General features: G+C 42.9%; 1 protein-coding gene across 8 annotated transcripts in view; it reads left to right on the forward strand.

Moving 5' to 3' along the window:
* Clip4 (CAP-Gly domain containing linker protein family member 4) overlaps positions 1-21,651 on the forward strand; it is a 97,283-nt gene that overhangs the window by 17,785 nt on the left and 57,847 nt on the right. For all 8 annotated transcript variants that reach the window (XM_021149448.2, XM_021149451.2, XM_021149450.2 and 5 more), the window contains exons 2-7: positions 3,183-3,330; positions 12,425-12,564; positions 14,263-14,356; positions 15,247-15,408; positions 17,023-17,141; positions 19,989-20,225. In XM_021149448.2, coding sequence (XP_021005107.1) covers positions 3,198-3,330; positions 12,425-12,564; positions 14,263-14,356; positions 15,247-15,408; positions 17,023-17,141; positions 19,989-20,225 — 885 coding nt within the window. In that variant the 5' untranslated portion in view covers positions 3,183-3,197. The remainder of the gene's footprint in view (positions 1-3,182; positions 3,331-12,424; positions 12,565-14,262; positions 14,357-15,246; positions 15,409-17,022; positions 17,142-19,988; positions 20,226-21,651) is intronic.

A 21,651-nucleotide genomic window follows, 5' to 3' on the forward strand; every position in this document is an offset into this window, starting at 1 on the left:
TTTTTTTTTTTTTTTTTTACCAAGGCAACTCACCAAAGGGTTCCCTTGCTGAACCCTGAGATTTTGATTTGTCTGGTCTAGGGAACCGTCCTGGTTTGGGGTATTTGTGTTTCTACCTCCCAAGTGTTATTATTACAGGTGGGTCACTGTGCCCTCCCCACTTTAATGTGGGTTGTGAGGGTTTGTGTGTGTGTGTGTGTGTGTGGTCAGAACTCCAGTCCTGACACTTGCTCAAGTTTACCTACTGAGCTCTCTTTCCAGTCCCACATGCAGTTCTAGTCCTTAAGGTTCTTGACAATTTGCAAGAAACAAAAGGTACTCTGGGGACCACAGTAAGCAATTTTGTTTTATCACTTTGCTGACAAATTAAGAGTCTAGAAAACAAGTCCCAAAAGTGTGGTTACGGTGAGATTACTCTTCCCAAAACACTACTTGAAGCATGCCTGTCTCTTGGCGTGTCCTGGTGCTTATGGAATCGAATGGTTTTGTTTGTTTGCTTTGCCCAGTTAAGAACGAGAGTAGCTATCTCCCCCTCGGAAGCCCCCAAAGCAACAACAAAACAAAACACCAACCAGCCAACTAAACAGAAAACCAGCCAACCATCCAACAACCAAACAAACAAAAAACCAACCAACCAACCAACCAACCAGCCAGCCAATCAAATAAACAAGCAACCAAACAAAAAACCAGCCAACCAACTAGCCAAACAGACAGCTAGCCAGCCAAAAAACCAACCAACCAACCAACCAAAAAACCAGCCAACCAACCAACCAACCAATCAAACAAACAAACACAAAACCAACCAACCAACCAACTGAACAAACAACCAGCCAACTGAACAAACAACCAAAAAAACCCAGCCAACCAAACAACTAGCCAACCAGACAACTAACCAACCAGACAACTAACCAACCAGACAACTAACCAACCAAAAAACCAACCAACCAAGCAAACAAACAAACCAGCTGACTAACCACTCACCCACCCACCCAACCAAAAAAACCAACCAACCAACCAACTAACCAACCAAAACCACTATAAACCCCAAACAGAGTTAGCCTTACATCTGCCTGCCCTTCCAGCTACATACCCTACAGCTGGCCGTTTGTTTTTGTTTTGTGTTTTTGTTTCTTCTGAGGCTCAGCTCAGGATATGCTCTGATTCTTTGACGCTCTGGTGGCAAAACTTCCTGGTGCTCACTGATGGGAACACATCCTCTTCCATTTCAAAACCTGTGCTCATCAATGATATTTCATTTTAAAAACATAAACCACCCGAGACCCACGGCCCATCAGTCACTCATTTTTGTAATCTCTGAAGCGTCTAGAAACATAATTGAGGTTTATTAAGTTATGTTTTTATTTTGGGCTCTAAAGGGAACTTCCTACTTACTGTGGAGAATACTTACTCAGATTTATTACCAAGCAAACAGGGGTCTGCAAGTAGAAACCCATAGATTGGGGTGGGGGTGGGGTGAGTGTGATACGTAGAAAGGAGATGTCTTAGTGGTACCTTCCTATTGGGCCTTGATAATGAAGATCAGCACTGCTATTTGGCTCTAATCTTTTGTTGTTCCTGTTTATGTGGCAAGGCTAATGCCAAAAGATTCCATGTATTGGGTAGCAAGTAATTTCAGGGCTACTTCCCCCCCAAAAAATTGGGATTCCTTTAATATAGTAAGAAGAACCAGGCTAGTTTGTTTAATGTATAACATTCCTGTGCAAATAAGTGTATATAGTTTTTAAGACATAAGAAAGCCTACTGTTCCTGCTGGCTCCTGCTCCCAAAGGAAAAAGGTCTGGTTAAGTGGGAAGGAAACCAGATAGTTCCAAGTGACTGTTCCCCTGGAGCTGAGTGGGTTCGTCAAGGTGATCCAGTTAGTTAAGACGTGGCTCAGTTAGTGTTTCTGTTGCTGTGACAAAACATCATGATCAAAAACAACTTGGCAAAGAAAGGGTTATTTCATCTTGTAGTTTGTAAGCCCATCATCCACGCAAGTCAGGCAAGAACCTGGAGGTGGGAGCTAATGTAGAATCGTGGAAGGATGCTGCTTACTGGCTTGCTCCCCATGGCTTGCCCAGCCTGCTTTCTTAGAGAACTCAGGACCACCAGCCCAGGGATGGTACTACCAACCATGAGCTGGACCCTCCTGTTACTCGTCAATCAAGAAAATGCACCACAGGCTTGCCTACAAATCAGTCTGTTAGAGGCATTTTCTCAATTGAATGTCCTTCCCAAAAGACTTTCTTTTTTTTCCAAGCTGATCTAAAACTAGCCTGAATATGTTCATTACGCAAATGTTAGACAGCACTTGCAGAATCATACTGTGGTAGGTTTCCTCCTAGAGTAAGCTACTAGTTACCTTTTTTTTTTTTTTTTAAAAAAACTGTATTGAATATATTCTAAAATCATTTGGTCCTGTTTATATCTAAAAATAAAAGGGATTCATAATATTTTAGAACAGAATAAAAAAAAACTAAGCTTTTAGCTCTATAATTGAGCTTCAGTTAGCATTTTCTTTGCTTTCTACATTATTTCTGAGATACAGACTGGGCATAAAACAGGTCTAATTTAGAATAAATTTCTTTTACATACTGATGTTTTCTGAAAGAGGCTATTTTGAGTTTGGTACCTTTTTTAAGGTTACAGACTTCCTTCAGTCAAGATGGAGTAAAGAGACCCCACATTGTTAAGTGAGACAGTCTCAGTAATCTCTTACATTTGTGAAAGTGAAATGATTAATTTTCAACAGTGTTTTCTGGGATATCATAAAATAATAGCAATATGAAAACTGGAGGCATGGACTCCAGTGGTGAATGGTGGAACCTGGGTTGCTTTGTGAGAGTTAAGTAAGGTCAGGTGATGGGGCCGCTGTATCCTTTAATGCTGCCCATTTGGATTAGCTCAGCCTTGTAACAAGGTTTTTTTCTCTTAGCATGAAATTAATTTTAAAAAAGCAATTATAATTTGTTTCCCAAGCTTTGTATTGTGACAATACCTGGGCTGCCGATGGTACCTAGGGTGGTAGGAAGTGATGCATAGTTCTTAAACAACTGCTTGCTCAGACATTAAACATGTCAGGCTATAGGAGTCTGTCAGGACTTTTGTGACTGCAGGCCGTCATCTAAGCTACACACAATTGAAGGAGAAATGCATTCTGATTTTTGCTTTCCCCATTACAGGTGGTTTTCTAGAAGATGACCATAGAGGACCTCCCGGATATTCCAGTGGAAGGAAGCTCTCTGATTGGAAGATACCCATTTTTATTCACAGGCTCAGATACATCTGTTATCTTCTCCATTTCTGCAGCACCGATGCCTTCGGACTGTGGTATGTCATGGGCTGTGGTATGTCCTGGGTCTACCTCTTGTCTGTGACCTGGTCTCAGACTCCCGTCTCAGGCTGTCTATGCTCTTATGCTCTTTTAAAGCCATGTGCTGTGATTTTTTTTTAAATATGATTTTCAAATTTTTCCTTTTTCAAAACCACAATTGCTTATCGAAGTTTCTGCCTCTTATGCCCAATGCTTTATTTCCGTTGTCAGCATTTTTATTATGTCAAAATGTTGACTTTTAAGCACTATCATGCATTTGGGGGATTTTAGTTTTAGAATGTAATGGTGCTTAAACATGTAGCATTCTGCTACTTAGGGAGGGATTGTATGGAATTCCCACGGAGGCTAGAATGAGATCAGCTTCTATTGAAATTGGTCCATTTAAGTTTCCTCTGTAAAATGGAAACTTAGAAGAGGTCTACTTTTTGTCAGTTTTGATTTATTCTCTCCGAGAGTACATTTTATAAGGTAGTTAATAAATGAATGAAATAATTTAAGGAGGTAAATGGATAGAATTGTTACATTTGCAATGTTGTTAGAGTTTTCAGGTCGAATCGATCACCATTTCAGAGTGTCTTTGGAGGCAGGGATAATTCAGGTTTTGAATACTATTTGTAGATTAAAATTACTACGCTGGTAATTTGCCTTAAAAACCCCTCATCCATTCTAATGATTCCTTACTCCCAAACTGCATTCAGATTCTACAGGGGTTAACCCATCACCATGCAAGGACTTTCTGCTCCTAGATCCTAGATTCTCTAGAGTGTTTCCCTAGTGTTGACTGCAATCACTGCAGTTCTAGCAAAATGAGTTATGTGGGAGAAACCTTGAGCAGGACATGGGCCCTGCTTCGTTTTCTTTCAGCGAGGAGTAGCAGGTATATTTTATTTGGCTTACATAATAAAGGGCAAGGCGGTCATTTGATGTTAGAGGCTTAATGTTTGTTGACTCTCTCCATTGGAAGATGATAATGAGTGTCGATCGATCCCATTGCTGAACTGCGGTAAGCACTGCTTCTGTTCTTAGGGTAGTAGATGCTTAGCACCTGTAGGCTTTTCCTTATAGAAATCTCATTTGTGAGACCTCTGGTGTGGCCAGTCAGCCTCTTGCGGATCCTCAGTTATGGGTGTGTTAGTCACTTTTCTCTAATGCATGACTAGGGCACCTTAGGGAAGGAAGGGTGGATTTGGGGATCGTGAGTCTGAGGAATCATAGGAGATGAAACTGGAGCTCCTTATTGTCCTGGTGGGGAAGCAGGGCACCAGGCACAGCAGCAGGGACAGCTGAGAGCTCACACTATGAGCCACAGACAGGAAGCAGACAGTGCTAACTTGAAATGGTGGGAGTCTCTTGAAGCCACAAAGCCCCCTCTGCAGTGACATATTTCCCCTAGTAAGGCCACTTCTAATCCTTCCTAAATAGCCACCAACTGAGGAACAGGTATCCAAATGCCTGAGACTTCTGAGTGACATCTCATTAAAAAACACCACAGTGAGAAACCAATGAAGCAATCTATTTTATTGTTAAGAAGCGTCAGTTATAAAATAGTTCTTGTCTGTGGACTCAAAACTTATCTCCCTGGACTCTGGCCCGGCGGGACTTGTCTGATATGTGGAACCCATACTACTTAATATGATAGAGCCTTCAGAGATTATGAAGTAATTTGAACATTTTTCTTAGTCTGTATTTTCTTTAACCATATGTTTCTAGTCTCCTTACCCGTTTCTGGTGGTCGGGATTTCTAGGCTCTCTAATCTAGATGTTTTCTTACTAAGCTGGAAGTGTCCCTCTTAAAAAGGGGTGTTACATGCTGGGCTTGGTGACAAATGCCAGCAATTGGGAGGCAGAAGCAGGTGGGGTTCCAGGCCAGCATTGTCTACACAGTGAGTTCCAAGATAACCAGGGCTATAGAGACCCTATCTTAAAATAAAAACAAAACAAAACAAGAAAAGAAGAGAAGGAGGAGTCCCATCCGGATGCTAGTCAAACACTTAATAAGTACAGTCCATTGCTGTTACTTGAAATGAGCTGTCTACTTTTTTGTCATTTTAAATATGTTTTTAAAGTAAAAAATGAAGCCGAGCATGGTGGCGCATGCCTTTAATCCCAGCACTCAGGAGGCAGAGGCAGGTGGATTTCTGATTTCGAGGCCAGCCTGGTCTACAAAGTGAATTCCAGGACAGCCAGGGCTATACAGAGAAACCCTGTCTCGAACCGACCCCCCCCCAAATAAATAAATAAAAAAGTAAAAAATTATTTATTTTATACATGTATATGTTTTGTCTGCATACTGTGTTGGTGCCTAGTGCCCTCGGAAGCCAGGAGAGGGCATTGGATCCCCTGGATTTGGAGTTAAAGTTTTGAGTTGCCACAGTGGTGCTGGGAATTGAACCCAGGTCCTCTGGAAGAACAACCATTGCTCTTTCTCATTGCGCCATCTCTTAAACCCACTTGACTGGTTTTTAATGACTGAAGCACCGTGACATGCTTTCTCTCCCCTCAGAGCTGATGGTCCTCATGCAGGGCGTCTTGCTCATTTCTCCAACATTTACTTTCTACACCTTGGCTACTGTCTGTCTCTTAGGCTGGTAGGTAGCCTGGTACCGTGGAGCTCATTAGGAAGGAAGTCTGGGGCTCAGTGGAGAGTTCCTAGGTCAGAATCTACATTGTAACAAGATCCCAAGGCGCTTGTCTCCCTTAGTGTCGGATCAGCTCTGATACAGAACAAGAGTGTAATTGTTTCTGTCCCTCACCAGTAAATCCAAGGGAAGGTTTGATTAGAACTGAAATTACCTAAAAGCTCTGTAGAGAACTGACAGCTTTAAGTTGTCTCTTTTAAAATCCTGCAGTATGATGTTTCTTTCCTGCTCAAGTCCCTGCACTTTTAAATTTTCTCTAACTAGGACTCATATTTATTGGCATGCCTGTTTTTTTTTTTTTTATAGATTTTTGGTATGGGATATTTTTCTCATTATATTTCCCTTATGTAGGAATTTTTTTTCCTGGAGAAAATATCCATTTGACTATGCATTTGTATCAATACATAGTCACCATTGGTCTGGTGAACTGACATAGTTATTGTTTGATTTAACTAAACAACAACAACAACAAAACTTCTAAGAGATGCCATTCAGAAGTCCAGAGTTTTCCCTGGTTAGCCTCTGCACTATTCCCCTCGTCTCCAGAGGAGTGACTGTCTTACACTTAGTGTGAGTGATTAGATCACTAATTATATTTTGTTATCCATGTGAAGACCTGCCAACAACAGGTAGTAACATTTTGAATATTTACAGTCTTATGTAAATGTGTGTATAATTCTGTAACTGAATTGATTCACTACCACACATTTTGAGATCGGTTCTTATTAGTATATGACTTAGATCTTAGTGCATTTATTTAGTTTCTAATAAAAATATTTTATTGATTCCTCTAAAGAGACACTTCATTTTACTATTCTCTCCTAGTACCATCACCGCTAGACTAGGCATTCTGTTAAAAATATTTAAAATTAAAATGTAATTATACCATCTTACCTTAACGTTTCCTCCTTCCAGTCCCTCCCAGCACTAACCCCCTGAGATTCACGGCCTCTTCTTTAATTGTTAATGTTTTACACACACACACACACACACACACACACACACACACACATGCACACACAACCTGCTGTATCTGTTTAGTGTTGTTCATATGCATATGATTTCAGGACTGATAATCAACCAGGAAGTTCATCCATGGGGAATCGTAATTCTCCTCTCAGAAAAGGATGTACATTCTTGTAGGGCATGCAGAAGACGCTTTTCAGGCATGTACTCATATATTTAGAAATTTTTCCATTAGAAATGTTCAGTGCTGGGGCTGGAGAGATGGCCCAGCAGTTAAGAGCACTGACTGCTCTTCCAGAGGTCCCGAGTTCAATTTCCAGCAACCACATGATGGCTCACAACCATTTGTAATGGGATCTGGTGCCCTCTTCTGGTGTGTTTGAAGACAGCAACAGTGTACTCCTATACATAAAATAAATAAATAAATCCTAAGCAAAAGAAAAAGCAATATCTGGTGCCTTTGCAAGTGACTAGTGGATGGGTGAGTGAACTGAACCAGAGAAATGAAATCTATTAACTGCTTGGTAAGAAACTGCTTAGAAAAAATAAAATCCATGAGTAAGGAACACGCCTGAGTTCATGAGTTAAGAGCCAGTATAACCTGCTAACTCACTTGTTTCCCCAGACTCCTCTCTGTTGTTTTGATGGTAGCACCTCTGAGGCGTTTTCTCAGTCCTTTCTTCTCCTTCTTCCCCCTTCCCTGGAATCTTCAGATCTGTAGGATGCCCAGCCACACCTCAGTGGGTTCTTCTGATGACTCTTGTTTGTGCAGCTTTTGTTGTCTGATCCCTGTGGAGGTGTTTGCCAAGTTAGTGAAGATTTAAAAAGGTTTACGAGTCAGGAGGATGAAACTGCCAGCTTGTGAGAGTTCCTGGGTGAGGGCTCCCTTGAAGCTATGGCGTCCACTTACCTATCTTGAACCAGCTGAAAAGATCAAGTAAGCCCCAGTCAGACCCAGGCATCACCTTTCTGGGTCAGTTTGCGCTTTCCGGATGTTGTGCAGTGGGACTGAGACAGGTGCACAGCATGATACCCGAGGGAAGATTTCCCAGTTATTCTGGTAAGTCATCCAGGGCCATGTGGTACCTCATACAGTTCTATTGAAGACTCTATAGGTTCTTGTAATAGGTAAGGCTCCTTCTAGTGAGACTCGAGTGCAACACTGGCTGGTGTCTCTTCTAGGAAACCAGGTTCTGATGTTTGGACACATTGTCTTTGGAAGCAGATCATAGGGACCGTTCTGAGACCTGGTGGTAACTCACCCTCACATCTTGTATTAGTGCTTTTCACGACAGCAGCCATTACAGTCACTGAGTACATGATAAGCACCAGAGTATCTCCTTTCAGGAGGCATCAAGACTCTTAAGGCTCTTCTAAGCCTTCCTTTAATACAGGAAGGCTCTAATACAGTTCCTCATGGGCGGTGGCCCCCAACCATCAAGTTACTTTCATTGCTACTTCATAACTGTCATTTCGCTACTGTTAGGAATTTTAATGCATTTGTGTTTGCTCATGGTCTTAGGCAAACCCTGTGAAAGGGCCATTCAACCCCCAAAGGCATTGTGACCCACAGGTTGAGAGCTGCTGCTCTACCCAGTGTATAGACGGTAGCCATCAGGTATGTAAGGGACAGCTTGCAGTAAATGTTTGGCACACATGCTATAAGCAGTTGGGGTTCTGGATTCATGCTTGAATCTTTGGACAGTAAGTTGAGGACAGGGCCTTCAGTGGATGGGTTGTCCTGGCTTCCAGTTTGAATGTTTGGTCATGCTGTGTGGTATTTTGGCAAACTCTTGAGTTAACCTCCATAGCTGCAGGCATGCAGGTTATTGGTACGTGAGCTGTAGCGGTTGTCTCTCTGAGGTTCACTTGTATATTTCAGCTTCAGGTTGGAGAATCAGAGGATGGGCACTGTTAGAAAGTCGAAAATGTCATTCTGGACATTTGGAAATGTCAGCTGGCCAGACACTGGAGAGAAAGCTAGAGAGACACAGTAAGACTCTAGTAAGGCTCACATATAGCTAAGGCCACAGAGACTGACATCACAGTTCTCTACAGAATCACCACCTTTTCCTCCTCCATCCACATTTCTTGCCGGACACAATCATAGCAAAGCTAACTTGCTTGTAAAATACATTTCGTCTGTTTCAATTTGGCCTGGTCATTCCCAGAAATGCATCAGAAAAACCAGCTCTTGCTTATGCTCAGACTGCAATCCCAGCCAGACCTCTGACGATATCCGACGGGCATCAGGCCATAGAGAGAGCCAGGTTTTTTTCAGGCCCGCTGGTAATGTGGAGTCTCTGAGCAGACTTTTAAATTTATTCCAGGCCAAGACATCAAGCCAAAACCTCACACACGGCGACTTGTTAGAGAAAATCAGGTTCTCCTGAGCTCAGGGCCCTGAAAGTGAAGTGTGCACACCAAGACCTTGTGAGTTCTGGATTCAGTCAGTTGGGGATGAGTCAGAGAGAAAAGAAAACACGCTGCTGCTTTTGTTTATAAAGGCTTACGTGTCCAAACTGCTGTTAAGTTTCAGGTCTTAAGAGGAAAGGGGGCACTTTAAATTTGGACAACAGAACGTTGAAGTGGCAGAAACTTTTCTAGCAAGGTCATGAGCATAGTTACTCGGTCAGTCCTTGGAGTCTTGTTCTGCTGAGCTCAGGCCCACGGCCCCATGGTCAGTTAGCTTTCTAGAGGACTCTGGAGGGTCTTACCCAGCCCAGTGGTGTTTAAGTTACCAGGAACCTATAATCTGCAGGCTTTGCATAAATCCTCTCGCAGTTGTATAATACATGCTTATAATACATGCTTATAAAAGCTTTCAGAGGGACAGTGTAATAAAATACAAAAATCCGTAGGTGATTCAGGAGCTAAGTCATGGCTAAAGGTTCAGTGGGAGTTCAGTATAATGTGGTTGATGTACAAAAGTGGTTATTGCTGTAACATTTCAGATAACTTGAATTGTGGCTGTTACATACAATATATATGTATAATTGTAAGTCATACCAGGGCCTACTTATCACCTGTCAATCACCTGTCTATAATACAGTAGGTGAAGTGTCACATGTCATTTAGCAGCTCTTGGTTTTTTTTTTTTTTTTTTTTTTTTTTTTTTTTTTTTTTTTTTTTTTTTTTTTTTTTTTTTTATTCTTGGGTTTCTCTGTGTGGCCCTGGCTGTCCTGGAACTCACTCTGTAGACCAGGCTGGCCTCAGACTCAGAATCCGCCTGCCTCTGCCTCCCTAGTGCTGGGATTAAAGGTGTGCGCCACCACGCCTGGCTTAAGCAGCTCTTGTTATTTGTCAGCATTTAAGCCACTCAGTTGGACACCACATCAGCCTCTGAGGGATTTTACTTGTGCTTGATAGCTCTTCCCATGTAAGTGAGTCGGATTACATCAACATCTCTCAGGCTTCTCTGTAGGTATATGTGTATGTATATGTATAGTCATATACATATATGTTTTCATAGATATCTACATATATTTCCATGTATACATACATATATGGAAAGGGAACAAAATCATTTTCATTTGGAAAATTTGTGTTCCTCTGAAAAACCCCAAAGTTAATGTGAAGTCAGAATAACTTTAGAATTTGAGTTTTGAGAAGTTTTTTAAAAAAAAGTTTAGGACATTAAATAGAGTCACATCTTTACAGTTTCCCATTAAACCAAAGGGACAGACAATTCAAAGACAAATAAAAAAGCCATATAGTTTCAAAGACGATGAGAAAAACCCCTTGGCTCTTTTCATTAAAAACCCGAAGCATTCAAAGATGGCAAAAGGCACAGCAAATCACCTCCACGACTCAGAACCTTCATTTCCTGGGAGGATTCCTGGAAACTACCCCCCCCCCCACACACACAAATACACACACAGGGCCACCAAGAGCAGGCCAGAGATCAGTGACAGATGAGCTGAAGCGTTGGCCCTGTGCTCACGTTAGGGTCCTCTCCCCTTCCAGCCTCCTGAAGCCATCTGGGCCTGTCCTTTCCTGCCCTAAGAATCACACTTGCTGCCTCGCCTCCGCTGCGGTGCCTGCGCCCTTTAGACTGCTCGATGCTATCTCATCATTTCTAGACACATTTCCTCAACATGCGGTTTTTCAGAGTGGGACAAGACATAGTTACTAAATCTAGATAATTGTTCATTCCTCTGACTGAGATCAATAAATGTAAGTTTAGCAGTTGATTTTCATTTTATCATCTAAGCTTACATCAACTGAATAGACTTAGATTGTATTAGATGACCCTCCAAACTGGTGTGAGACGTCACATAGCTAAGATGGTTATCTTACTTTTTTATTCAGGACACTTTTTATGACTTTTCCTTATGCAAAACTCGAATCACAATTTTGGGGGACTTATGTGGTGTTTGTTAAACTGTAGGTACTCAGCAGGTGTTAGTCGGACTGTTCCCCAGGTTTGCATTTTCTGCCTTTATAGTTTCTTTTTTGCATTGAGACAGTAGCATCTGATGTTCTTCCGTTGTGTTCCTTTGCAGCCTCTTTTGTCCTTAGATGGTCCTTGGTTTTGACTGAGTCTTACTAAAGGCATGCTGAGGAGTCCTGAGATGGCTCCTTCAGGCTTTCTCACACTTTTACTAGTTCATATTCCACAATAATATAGTCACTTTGGGCCCATTCCCTGCATTGCTGGTCACTATTTCCTTATCTGTTGGAATGGCGTCTTAGTTACTGTGAAGAGACACCATGGCCATAGCAGCTCTTGCAGAAGAAAGCATTTAATTGGGGCTGGCTTACAGTCCAGAGGTTTAATCCATTATTATCATGGCGGAAACATGGCAGTGGGCAGGCAGACGTGGTGGTAGAGAAGCAGCTGAGAGTTCTGGATCCACAGGCAGCAGGCAGAGAGAGACTCTGGCCTTGCAATGGGCTTTTTGAAATCTCAGTATAAGGCCACCTCTCCTAGTACTTTCAGATAATGCCACTTCCTGGCGATCAGATATTCAAATCTGTGAGCCTCTGGGGGGGGCATTATCATTGAAACCACCACACTTGGCATTTCACCTCATACTTATGTGGTGGGTGACAACTGATGTGTGTTTATTAAATGTGAAGGAAATGCCAGAGGGTAAAGATAACACACAGACTTCCTGCTTGCCACGTTTATTTTCACCTGTGTTATAGTTGTCCATGGGAACCTACTATCTGTCATTCGTATGTTAAATGAAAAATATTGATGATGTCTCTATGCCTTAAAAAAACTACATCTTCAGAACCCAGGCTTTGGACCCGGGCTCGCACATCTGGTGTTACACTGTATACATGTGGTTCTCGGGACCTGCACAGTCAGGACACATTAAGCTTGCCTGGTTCTTGATTTTGAGAGTGGCTTAATGTTATCTGGCTTTTTTTCTAGTCTCTAGAAAATGTCTGTACTGGTTTCCTGTTTACCCCGTTACTTATTTTCCAGATGCTGGAAACCATTAATAAATGTAATTTGCGCTGTTTTGTATTCCAGGGTTTTCTTTCTTTGACCCTAATGATGCATCGTGCCAGGAAATTCTCTTCGACCCCAAAACTTCAGTCTCAGAATTATTTGCTATCTTAAGACAGTGGGTTCCTCAGGTCCAGCAGAACATAGACATTATTGGAAATGAGGTGAGTGTGCCTGGCATGCTAAGCTCTGTGCTCCTGGGACTAATGATCAGAATACTCCCTCCTCCTGAGAGGAAAGATCCTGACTGGGAGGAGAAGCCAGTCACAGCTCTGTAAGAAGTCTGCGATTCCAGCTTTCAGTGGCGCAGTGTGTGTGCTGTGCTTGCTTCCCACCGGCTCCTCCCGCGGTTCCTCCTGCGCCTGCGCTCTGCTAGTGCAGACTTCGGGTGGGAGCAGGGAGCGCCGTTTTGCACAACTCTTTCTTTGTACAAAGTAGTTCTGCCAACTTCCATGCATTTCATGAAAGTTGTTTTTTTTTCCAGGGTACTTTAATTTCTTTTTATTTTTATTTTTTTTTGTAATTAAGACATCATTACATCATTTTCCTCTTCTCTCTCTAACCCCTCCCATGTTCCCTATCCCCGTTCCCTTTCAAATGCATGGCCTCACTTTCTTTGTTATTACATATTTATATTACTGAATATATAAATTCAACCTGCGAAGTCTGTATGATGTACCTTGTATGTATGTGATTTCAGAGTGGACCACTGGTATTGGATAACCAGTTGAGGGGCTCTTCTCTGGGGAAGACGTATTTCTCCTGATGTTAGCATTTCTTAGTAGCCTGTTCAGGCTGGGGTCCCCTCTTTTGTGTTAGCCTGCCTATTGCTGTTGTCTTTATTCAGGTCTTGTTCAGGCGTCATGTTCATGAGACTTCATGGGTGTAGCGTCTTGATGTTTCTAGGAGACACTGCTCCCAGCAAACTTCCTGTTCCTCTGGCTCTTAGTCTTTCTATCCCCTCTTATGCTATGATCTCTCAGCGTAGGTCAGGGAGCTGAGTTGCAGATATATCAGCTGGGGCTAGGCAACCATGCATCTTTCCCCCCCATTTTTATCAACTGTGGGTTTTTTTTTTTTTATAATGGTCTCTGTCTGTTGCAAAGAGACATTTCTTTGCTGAGGGGAGAGGCCTACTTACTTGTGGGTATACAGATAACAATTTAGAATGTAGCTAAGAATTATTCTGCTTTTAGTTAAGTGGTGATAGTAGGTTCTCCAAGATCCTTGGATTCACTGTTCCTGGGTATCTGGCTAGGTTTCCAGTACCAGGCACGGTTTTCCTCTTGTTGAACCACTGGTTGCTGCTAAGGTGTGCTTACAACTATGGTACTCTTAGGACTATCAGATAGTTCATTTGACTCATACCACAGTGGTCATTGTAGTTCGTCCGTATCATACCTGGGTAGGACTCTTGGTTACTTCCTTCCTGTAGAAGCGCATGGCACCTTTTGGTTCTCTGGAAGCCAGTCCCTAGGGAGGAGGCTTTCAGGTCCCATCCAGCTCAGACCCTCTTGGTCTTATGTCTTAAGCAGAGAGTGTCTTCTTCAATAGGGACTTACCTTCCACCTCTAGGAGGCAATCAATGACAGCAGCAGTAGCCTATGATGTTTTGGGAGTCACTGACTCCTCTGACCAAAATTCCCTCAAAGGGGAATTTCCTGACCAGTGTTGGGGGTTTTGTTAGTGTATGGCTTTGGAGTAGAGGAATGCTGCCAGCCTAGATGGGAACGTTTCATTTGAACTATAGATGTATATGTTAGGGAAGACTTACATGTTTCTTTGTAAGTTTAGGGAATTAGATAATACGATTCTTATGACTCCTTCAGACATCCTTACTGTCTTTTCACCTCCTTCCCTAGATTCTTAAGAGAGGCTGCAATGTGAACGATAGAGATGGACTGACGGACATGACTCTGTTACATTACACTTGCAAGTCTGGGGCTCATGGCATTGGTGAGTATGTGGCTTGCTCCTTGCTGTGCATCTGTGCCCATTGCTGGCGAGTGGCCTGGGCGGGGTGCCCCCACTGACCATCAGCCAAGTAGGTGAGGAGGAGTCAGTTTGATCCACACAAAACTTTGTTCCTTTCCTGGGGGAAGTCTTTATAGTGTGATTACATCTCCATATGTTCTAACTGCCTAACTGCCCAATGGTTGAGATGAACTGGTACCACCCAAGAGTCTTCCAGGCTTCCAGCAAGGCTGGGTCAAGATCACTTTTCTAGCCTAGCTCTCCTTCAAGGCTAGGACATAGGCTTATCTCTGGGTTTTATTCCTATTTATGAAACATGTCCAAAACTGCTATTCTTCTGTGGTTTATGAGGGCTAACCTGCCCCTCTGATTAGACTCTATATTATGTTGTCTCCCCTTATTTCAACGGGCTGATTTAGAACTTTTTAAACTCTTAGTGGTAAAGGGCTTTTTCTTCTTGTAATCCATAATGTGCTCATATTCCCATAAAAAATCAAAAAGAATTTATAGTCTAAGAATGAGATCAAGGCAAAATAGTAGCCAGGACATTTTTGTACTGGTCTGGCACTTTGCATTTAGTCATTGAATTTCATAGTCTGGAAGTCTTAGTTTATTTAAAGGATGTCTCACCATGCTCTTAGGCTGTCAGAATTTTACTCAGTATCAGTAACGGGATGGTGAGTATTTTCAGTGTTTTCTTCCTTCACACTCTTGAATGGGAATAAACTCCTGAAGGTAAGCTTTTTGACATAAATGTAGATCCAGTGTGTTGTTTGCTTTGACTTTTTAAAGAAAGACATTAGAGATGTATGTATTGGGAATTAAAGTTTGTACTGAAGAAAAGTAATTTAGGGTTTTTAATTTTTCTTCAGGCGATATTGAGACAGCTGTAAAATTTGCAGCTCAACTTATAGACCTGGGAGCAGACGCGAGTTTGCGGAGTCGCTGGACGAACATGAACGCGTTGCATTACGCTTCGTACTTTGATGTCCCAGAGCTTATCAGGGTGATTTTGAAGACATCGAAACCAAAAGGCAAGTGCTGCAAGATCTCCATTAGCAATGGGGCATTCTGTAATGGCGTTCAGGTCAGCGCCGAGGAGGCCTTGCGTCTACTGTGCTTTGTTTTTACTTCCTACCCTGGTTGACTTCTGAAGTAGTTTAGATTTTTTTTGTTGGAGGTTACAGTCCTTTCACAAAAGGCTTAGTACAAAGAGCTACAAGTTAAAACACCAACTGTTTTCTGGATCTTTCTGTCTCTGCAGCTTCTCTAGTGTAGTGAGGATTTTATGTGTAACCCGTGCCCTGTGGGTTTTAATTCTTCTGTCTTGCTTGGGAAGCCAGAGAGAGAGAGCAGAGTGTTTTGGCTGGTATTGAAATAACGAAGGGGGTTCTTTTAGTTATCATTCATTTAAGAAAGCCTTTGATGAATTTTAGGGTCCCCTAACATCTTGATGGAGAGACTCTAAGCCTGATGTTCTCTCTGGTTCTCCTCTTTTGAGAAGAATAAGAGCAAGAGAGTACTCTTTCAGCTTTGAGAGAACTCCCAGTGCCAGCCCTTTTAGAAAAGAGGACACTTTAGAGATTCAAGAGATAAAGCGACTAGAGTGTTAGTTTCTAACTTTTAGTTCCCACAATTATTCAAGTTCTTTAAAATTCTGCCTTTCCAACTTCTGAATGATGTTGGGAGAGAGTCTCTGTCAATGGTCCTATGTTCAGGAATGATGGAGTCTGTGTGAGTTGGTCTGTATTGTCATTTGTGTGTGGTCATGCCAGTGTGGTCCCCTATAGATTATTGTACACTTGCTGAGCCAGAGACTCTTGTAGGGAACATTCAAAGTAGGATTATTCTTTCAGAGGATCTTCTGTTCAAGTACAATGCAGTATGGTTTACTGTTATTAAATTGTTACTGTTATTTAGAATTGCAAGGTTCATTTCCTTATTGTAGAGGCCAGATCCATCTGCCGAGTAGTGTCCTGACTTGGGGTGTTTGCCCGTCTGTCTGTCTTCCCGTACTTGTTACTGGTTTGAGGAGTCTTCATTGTTCAGCCATTTTTATTTTGTGAAGAGCTGACTGGTGAATAGCTGTTTTAGCTTTTCAGACTAATTGTGCATGTCACAGCTACTCATTTCTGCAGTTGGAGTGTCGATGCAGGCTCAGAGAATGTTTCTGTGGATGAGTGTGCAGGCATTCCCTCAGAAGTTTGGGAATCAGTGGGTAGGGTGTCTTTGGATCAGAGGGGTCCCTTTGCTGATCCTTGTCCTAAAGGTGACTTTCTTACCTTGCTATTTCAAGGAAGTGCCTGAGGGGATTGAGCAGACCTGGGAAGCCACTTATGGCACAAGTATGAATTGTTCCACTTACTGCCTCCATGATGGGGGTCACCTTAGGAAATATACCGAAAGCTGGAAAACTTGTGGGATATCATTCCCTTTACAAGGAATTACATGAGCTAGGACAATATTCATTTTTTTTAAAAGCAAGTTATAATCATGGAGATTTGTCCCACTGTGAAATCCTGCACTTGGTGGGGGGCAAGTCTATAAAAAGGCAGAAATCTCCTTCCTGAAACCTCATGACTCTTCTTAGAAATTGTGATAGCTGAGTTTAACATTTTAGCTAATATATGTGTGGTGTTTAATTGTAGATGTGGATGCCACTTGCAGCGACTTTAATTTTGGGACAGCCCTGCACATTGCAGCACATAACTTGTGTGCAGGAGCCGTGAAAACCTTGCTGGAGCTGGGAGCGAACCCTGCCTTTAGGGTAAGAGACTGAAGCTGGGGAAGGAAACCTCACGCCCTCCCCGGTGGAAGCTTGACTTCAGAGGCTGTTACTGATTGAGCTCTTACAGGAGCAAACGCCATCCGTTTTTGCTTCACATATAAACAGTATGATGATGTCTTTTACTTTCAATACATTTAAGTGATCCTGGGGAATTTCCCTCCTACTGAAGTATATAAAACTCCCATTCAGAAAAAGAGAATCTTAAAGTGTCTTTCATTTAGGCTTCTGGCATATTTATTAAAAATGATCTGTTATCGACAAATGTCGTATGTGCTAACATTATTAAGTTCCTTCGAAAAGAATAACAGTGAAAGTAAATACAAAGTCCAAACAAATGTTCCTTTAATAATTAAGTAACCTTTTAAACTAGCCATCATGAGTCCAGAAAGTCACCTCTGGACCTTACTTTGAGAGTCATTATGGCAGCAGAAAATGGAGCTCTGCTTTTAGCTGTGAAGAGACCTTCTGAGGTTTGGAAGATAATGTTGCTCTCATTTGTGTGTGTATATATGTGCCTGTGCCTGTGTGTGTATATATATATGTGTGTGTGTGTGTGTGTATATGTGTATATATGTGTGCATATCTGTGTGTGTATATATATATGTGTGTGTGTGTGTATGTGTATATATGTGTGCATATCTGTGTGTGCATGTGTGCATGTGCATACTTGTGTATATTTGTGTGCAAAGCCCAGAGGTTGCCATCAAGTATTTTCTTCAGTTACTTTCCATTCTAATTTTATTTTTTGAGACAGGGTTTCTCTGTGCAGTCCTGGCTGTCCTGGAACTCACTCTGTAGACCAGGCTGCCTCTGCCTCCCCAGTGCTGGGATTAAAGGTGTGCGCACCATCACCCGACTCCACATTAATTTTTGAGACACAGTTCTCCACTGAAGCTGGATCTCACTGATCATTCACCTCGTCTACCCAGCCAACAAGTGCAGGGCTCCTCTGCCTCTGCCTCCCAGCACTGAGGTCACAACCACAGGCTACCACAGCCAGCCTTTTATCTGGGGTCTAGGAACCACTCAGTGCTCACTTTATGAACTAAGCTATTTTGTCTCCCAGGCCCAGCCTTTTTTTTTTTTTTTTTTTAAATTATATGTTTCTTCTTACACATACCCCTCACTTTCCAGAGTATAGACTTGAGTGCCATACGTGTGTTCATTGTATTTTCTAATTTCTTTTGAAATCTAAGATAAAATTAGTTCAGTATCATTCCAGGCATCTTATAGTATATTTTTAAAAAGCTGACTTGAATTTTAAAGGCAAAACCCACACCAAACCAAATCAAAAGACAATTACAAACCGAGTATGTTCTTAACTCTGAAATGGCCTGTGAGGTCTTATCAGAGGAGAGAGAAGTCAAAGCACGGTTTTCAGTTAACAGCCCTGAACACTTCCTCACGGGGGCTAGGGTTTGGGTCGGGGAGCATGGAAGAAAGATGATTCAGGGTGATGAATGGTGTGGGGAGTAGACAGACTGGCACCTGGGTGCCTCCTGGGGTGCAGGTGGTGCAGCTTGCAGGGAAACCCTGCCAGCGTCACATGGGTATCTCCTGGTTAATCATTCATCTCCCCACATCCCATTTTCTAACTGGGCTACTGACATCTCAGCATGTTTTTAGTTGGTTACTGCCTCTCCTACTATAATGTGAACTCCTCACCGTTTGGAATTAAGATACTGAAAGACCCCCGTTTCTGGGGAGACTCTTGCTCAAGTCCCAGGATGAACCAATGCCCCAATAACTCGAGAGAAACCCTTCTTGATGCAATATCGCGTGAGGTTTAATTGGGTATCAGCATGCTGAGGCCGAGCTCGTAACCCACACAGGGTCAGAGGAGATCGACCCCCAGCAGTTGCAGTCGAGGGTTTTTAAAGAATAAACCGTAAAGTGAGGGGAGGATAAGACCACAAAGAATGGGGATGCTGAGTAAACATCGTAAGAATGGGGATCTCTCACGGAAAGGTTACAGGCTATCTTTGGCAAACATTCTTGGTCCCTTACACTATGGGTCAGGCACCTGGGTGGGTCACCCAGTGGTCATCATTCTCTCAGGCTGAAGGTGAAAGAGCAAAGAACTCCATGCTGGGCTTCGTGTCTAGGGGTCTAAGAAACACATTGAGTTGGGGGGTCTTACAGTACCGCTAGAGATTGTGGTTAAGCTTTTCCTTGAAAAACCCAAGTAAGAGGCTTTGTTTTTAGGATGGGCTTTAAGTTATATAAACACCACATAAACCAAATGGGCTTCCAGCTGGCTGTTTCATCTTAGGGGAGAAACTCCTCCAGGATGCAGTCTCCTCGCTGTAGGGAAAACGGTGGGTGCAGCTTAGGATGCAGTAGATAGTGTAGAGACTGTCGGCTCTCCTGAAATCTGAGCTGCTGCATCACCCAGGCGGGTGGCGGAGGTCACAGAGCCAGCGTGGCAATTGGTGGAGTGTAGTCACGTGGCCCTTAATGACAAGGACAGGTTTTAAGACAAACATGATGAGGCAGATATTTTACCTTTGTGTGACCCTCCGTAAACTAAGGTGGCTGTGACTCTGGATCCGCGTAGGTGGCCCCTGGTTGACTAAATGTTATAACAAGTGTACGTGGATGTAGCTGGGCTCCAGATTGGGCAGCCAGGCATCCTGGTACCTCTGTGTGTGCTTGTGCAGCCGCCCGGTGGATCCATTTCTCGGAGCTGGTACTCGCCCTTCTCCATGTACAGAATGACATTTTCTTACCAGATCACCTCCCCGACTTTAAGGCCCCCCCCCAGTAGGTAGCTGTCTAGGGGCTCCCGAGTGTGAGGAGCTGAGGTTTTGCTCTTGTCTCTGGCAGAATGACAAAGGGCAGATCCCTGCAGAAGTTGTTCCAGACCCAGTGGACATGCCTCTGGAGATGGCCGATGCTGCAGCGATCGCGAAGGAAATCAAACAGATGCTCTTGGATGCGGTGCCTCTGCCCTGTACCAGCGCTAAGGCCGTGCTTCCAAACTCTGATCACATCACCAGCAGGGCCATGCTGACATCTCTCGGCCTGAAGTTGGGGGACCGTGTTGTCATCGCAGGGCAGAAGGTACAGTAAGTCACTGCGGTGCCTGAAGTTTGGGGGGAAAGTTTCGACACCCGTGGACAGAAAAGTGCTCGATTAAAAATGTGAAGTTTGGATGTAAGTTTCCTGGTGAACTTTATAGTGAAGGGTTCTTTACTTACATGGGAAGCAGTGGTGTAGAGAACTATTGAATGACTTTAGAGCCAGGAGCTGAGAAATGGCTTTGCTCTGTCTACTCTGAATTGTCCCTGCCAGTGGCTTCTGCCAACCGAGCAGAGGAAACCCTCATTCCTCTTCTGGGTGGCTTTGAAGTCTCACAAATAGGGAACATCAGATGCTCCAGACCTGCTCGTCAGGAGGTCAGCCAGCGCCTCTTTACATAAAAGCTTGATAGACGGAGCTGTGGTTTCAGTGTGACTGCCACGGTGGCTATGCTCTCTTTTCTTTGGATACCTCTTTTGGGAGCTTTTTCCCCCTGTCAGTGCAGGGACTTGGGCAGAGCCCTGTGAAACGTGGGAAGTGCTGCACTCCTGAGCCACACACCATTATAGGCTTTTATTCTTAGTTTTGAGGTAGTAGGAATCCCCAAGTGTGGAGTGGAATGGGGAACTCGTGCCTAGACATTAGCCTTTCCAGCTGCTAACATCTCAGTATCGAGCTGGGTGATGAAGGCTTCTCAGAGAACCATGGATTTGAAAGCTTGATCTTCCCCGCTAGGGGGAAATTGCTTCACAAAGGAAGCAGCTATAGATGTGTTTTAAGTGAAGAGTGAGTGACATTTACCAGTTTACAAAAGAGTAGGACATTGGTCACTTCACTACTGGTTGGAATGAAAGTGCCAAGCATTTATTAATATGTGGCTTTTAAAAATGATGGGTGAACAGCAAGTCTTCTTTGTAGCATTCTTGTAACTATGTCTCAAGGGGTTTAAAGGGTTACTGTCTGTTTTGAGATGAAGTTTTCTTGATGAGGGGTGAGGACTACACTTACCTGTGGGTATGAGGACCACTGTTAGATTGTTATTAGGGATTGTGGTGGTTTACATACAAGTAACATAGTGCAGACAGAGCAGGTTAGATTTAGGATATATAATTTTTTCCCCCAACAATTAATGAAAGAGTTTGAAAGAGACCAGGAAGAGTGTATGGGAGGGATGGAGGGAGGAAAGGGGATGAAAAAAATGATATAATTGTATTATAATCTCAAAAATACAAGAAAAAAGTTATTGTGCTTACGTTTTGGGTTGGATAATTTTACACTCAAATAGAAGCATCTGTTGTTATGTAGCCGAGAGTGACTTCAAATTTCAGATCTTTCCTCTTCCCAAAAGCCAAGATTCTAGTGAACACTGCAACCAGCTAGCTTTATAGTTACTTTGTGTGTGTTGTATATGTGTGTGTGTATGGGAGAGAGAGAGAGAGAGAGAGAGAGAGAGAGAGAGAGAGAGAGA

This window comes from Mus caroli, chromosome 17 (assembly GCF_900094665.2).
Source record: "Mus caroli chromosome 17, CAROLI_EIJ_v1.1, whole genome shotgun sequence".
Classification (NCBI taxonomy): Eukaryota; Metazoa; Chordata; class Mammalia; order Rodentia; family Muridae; genus Mus; species Mus caroli.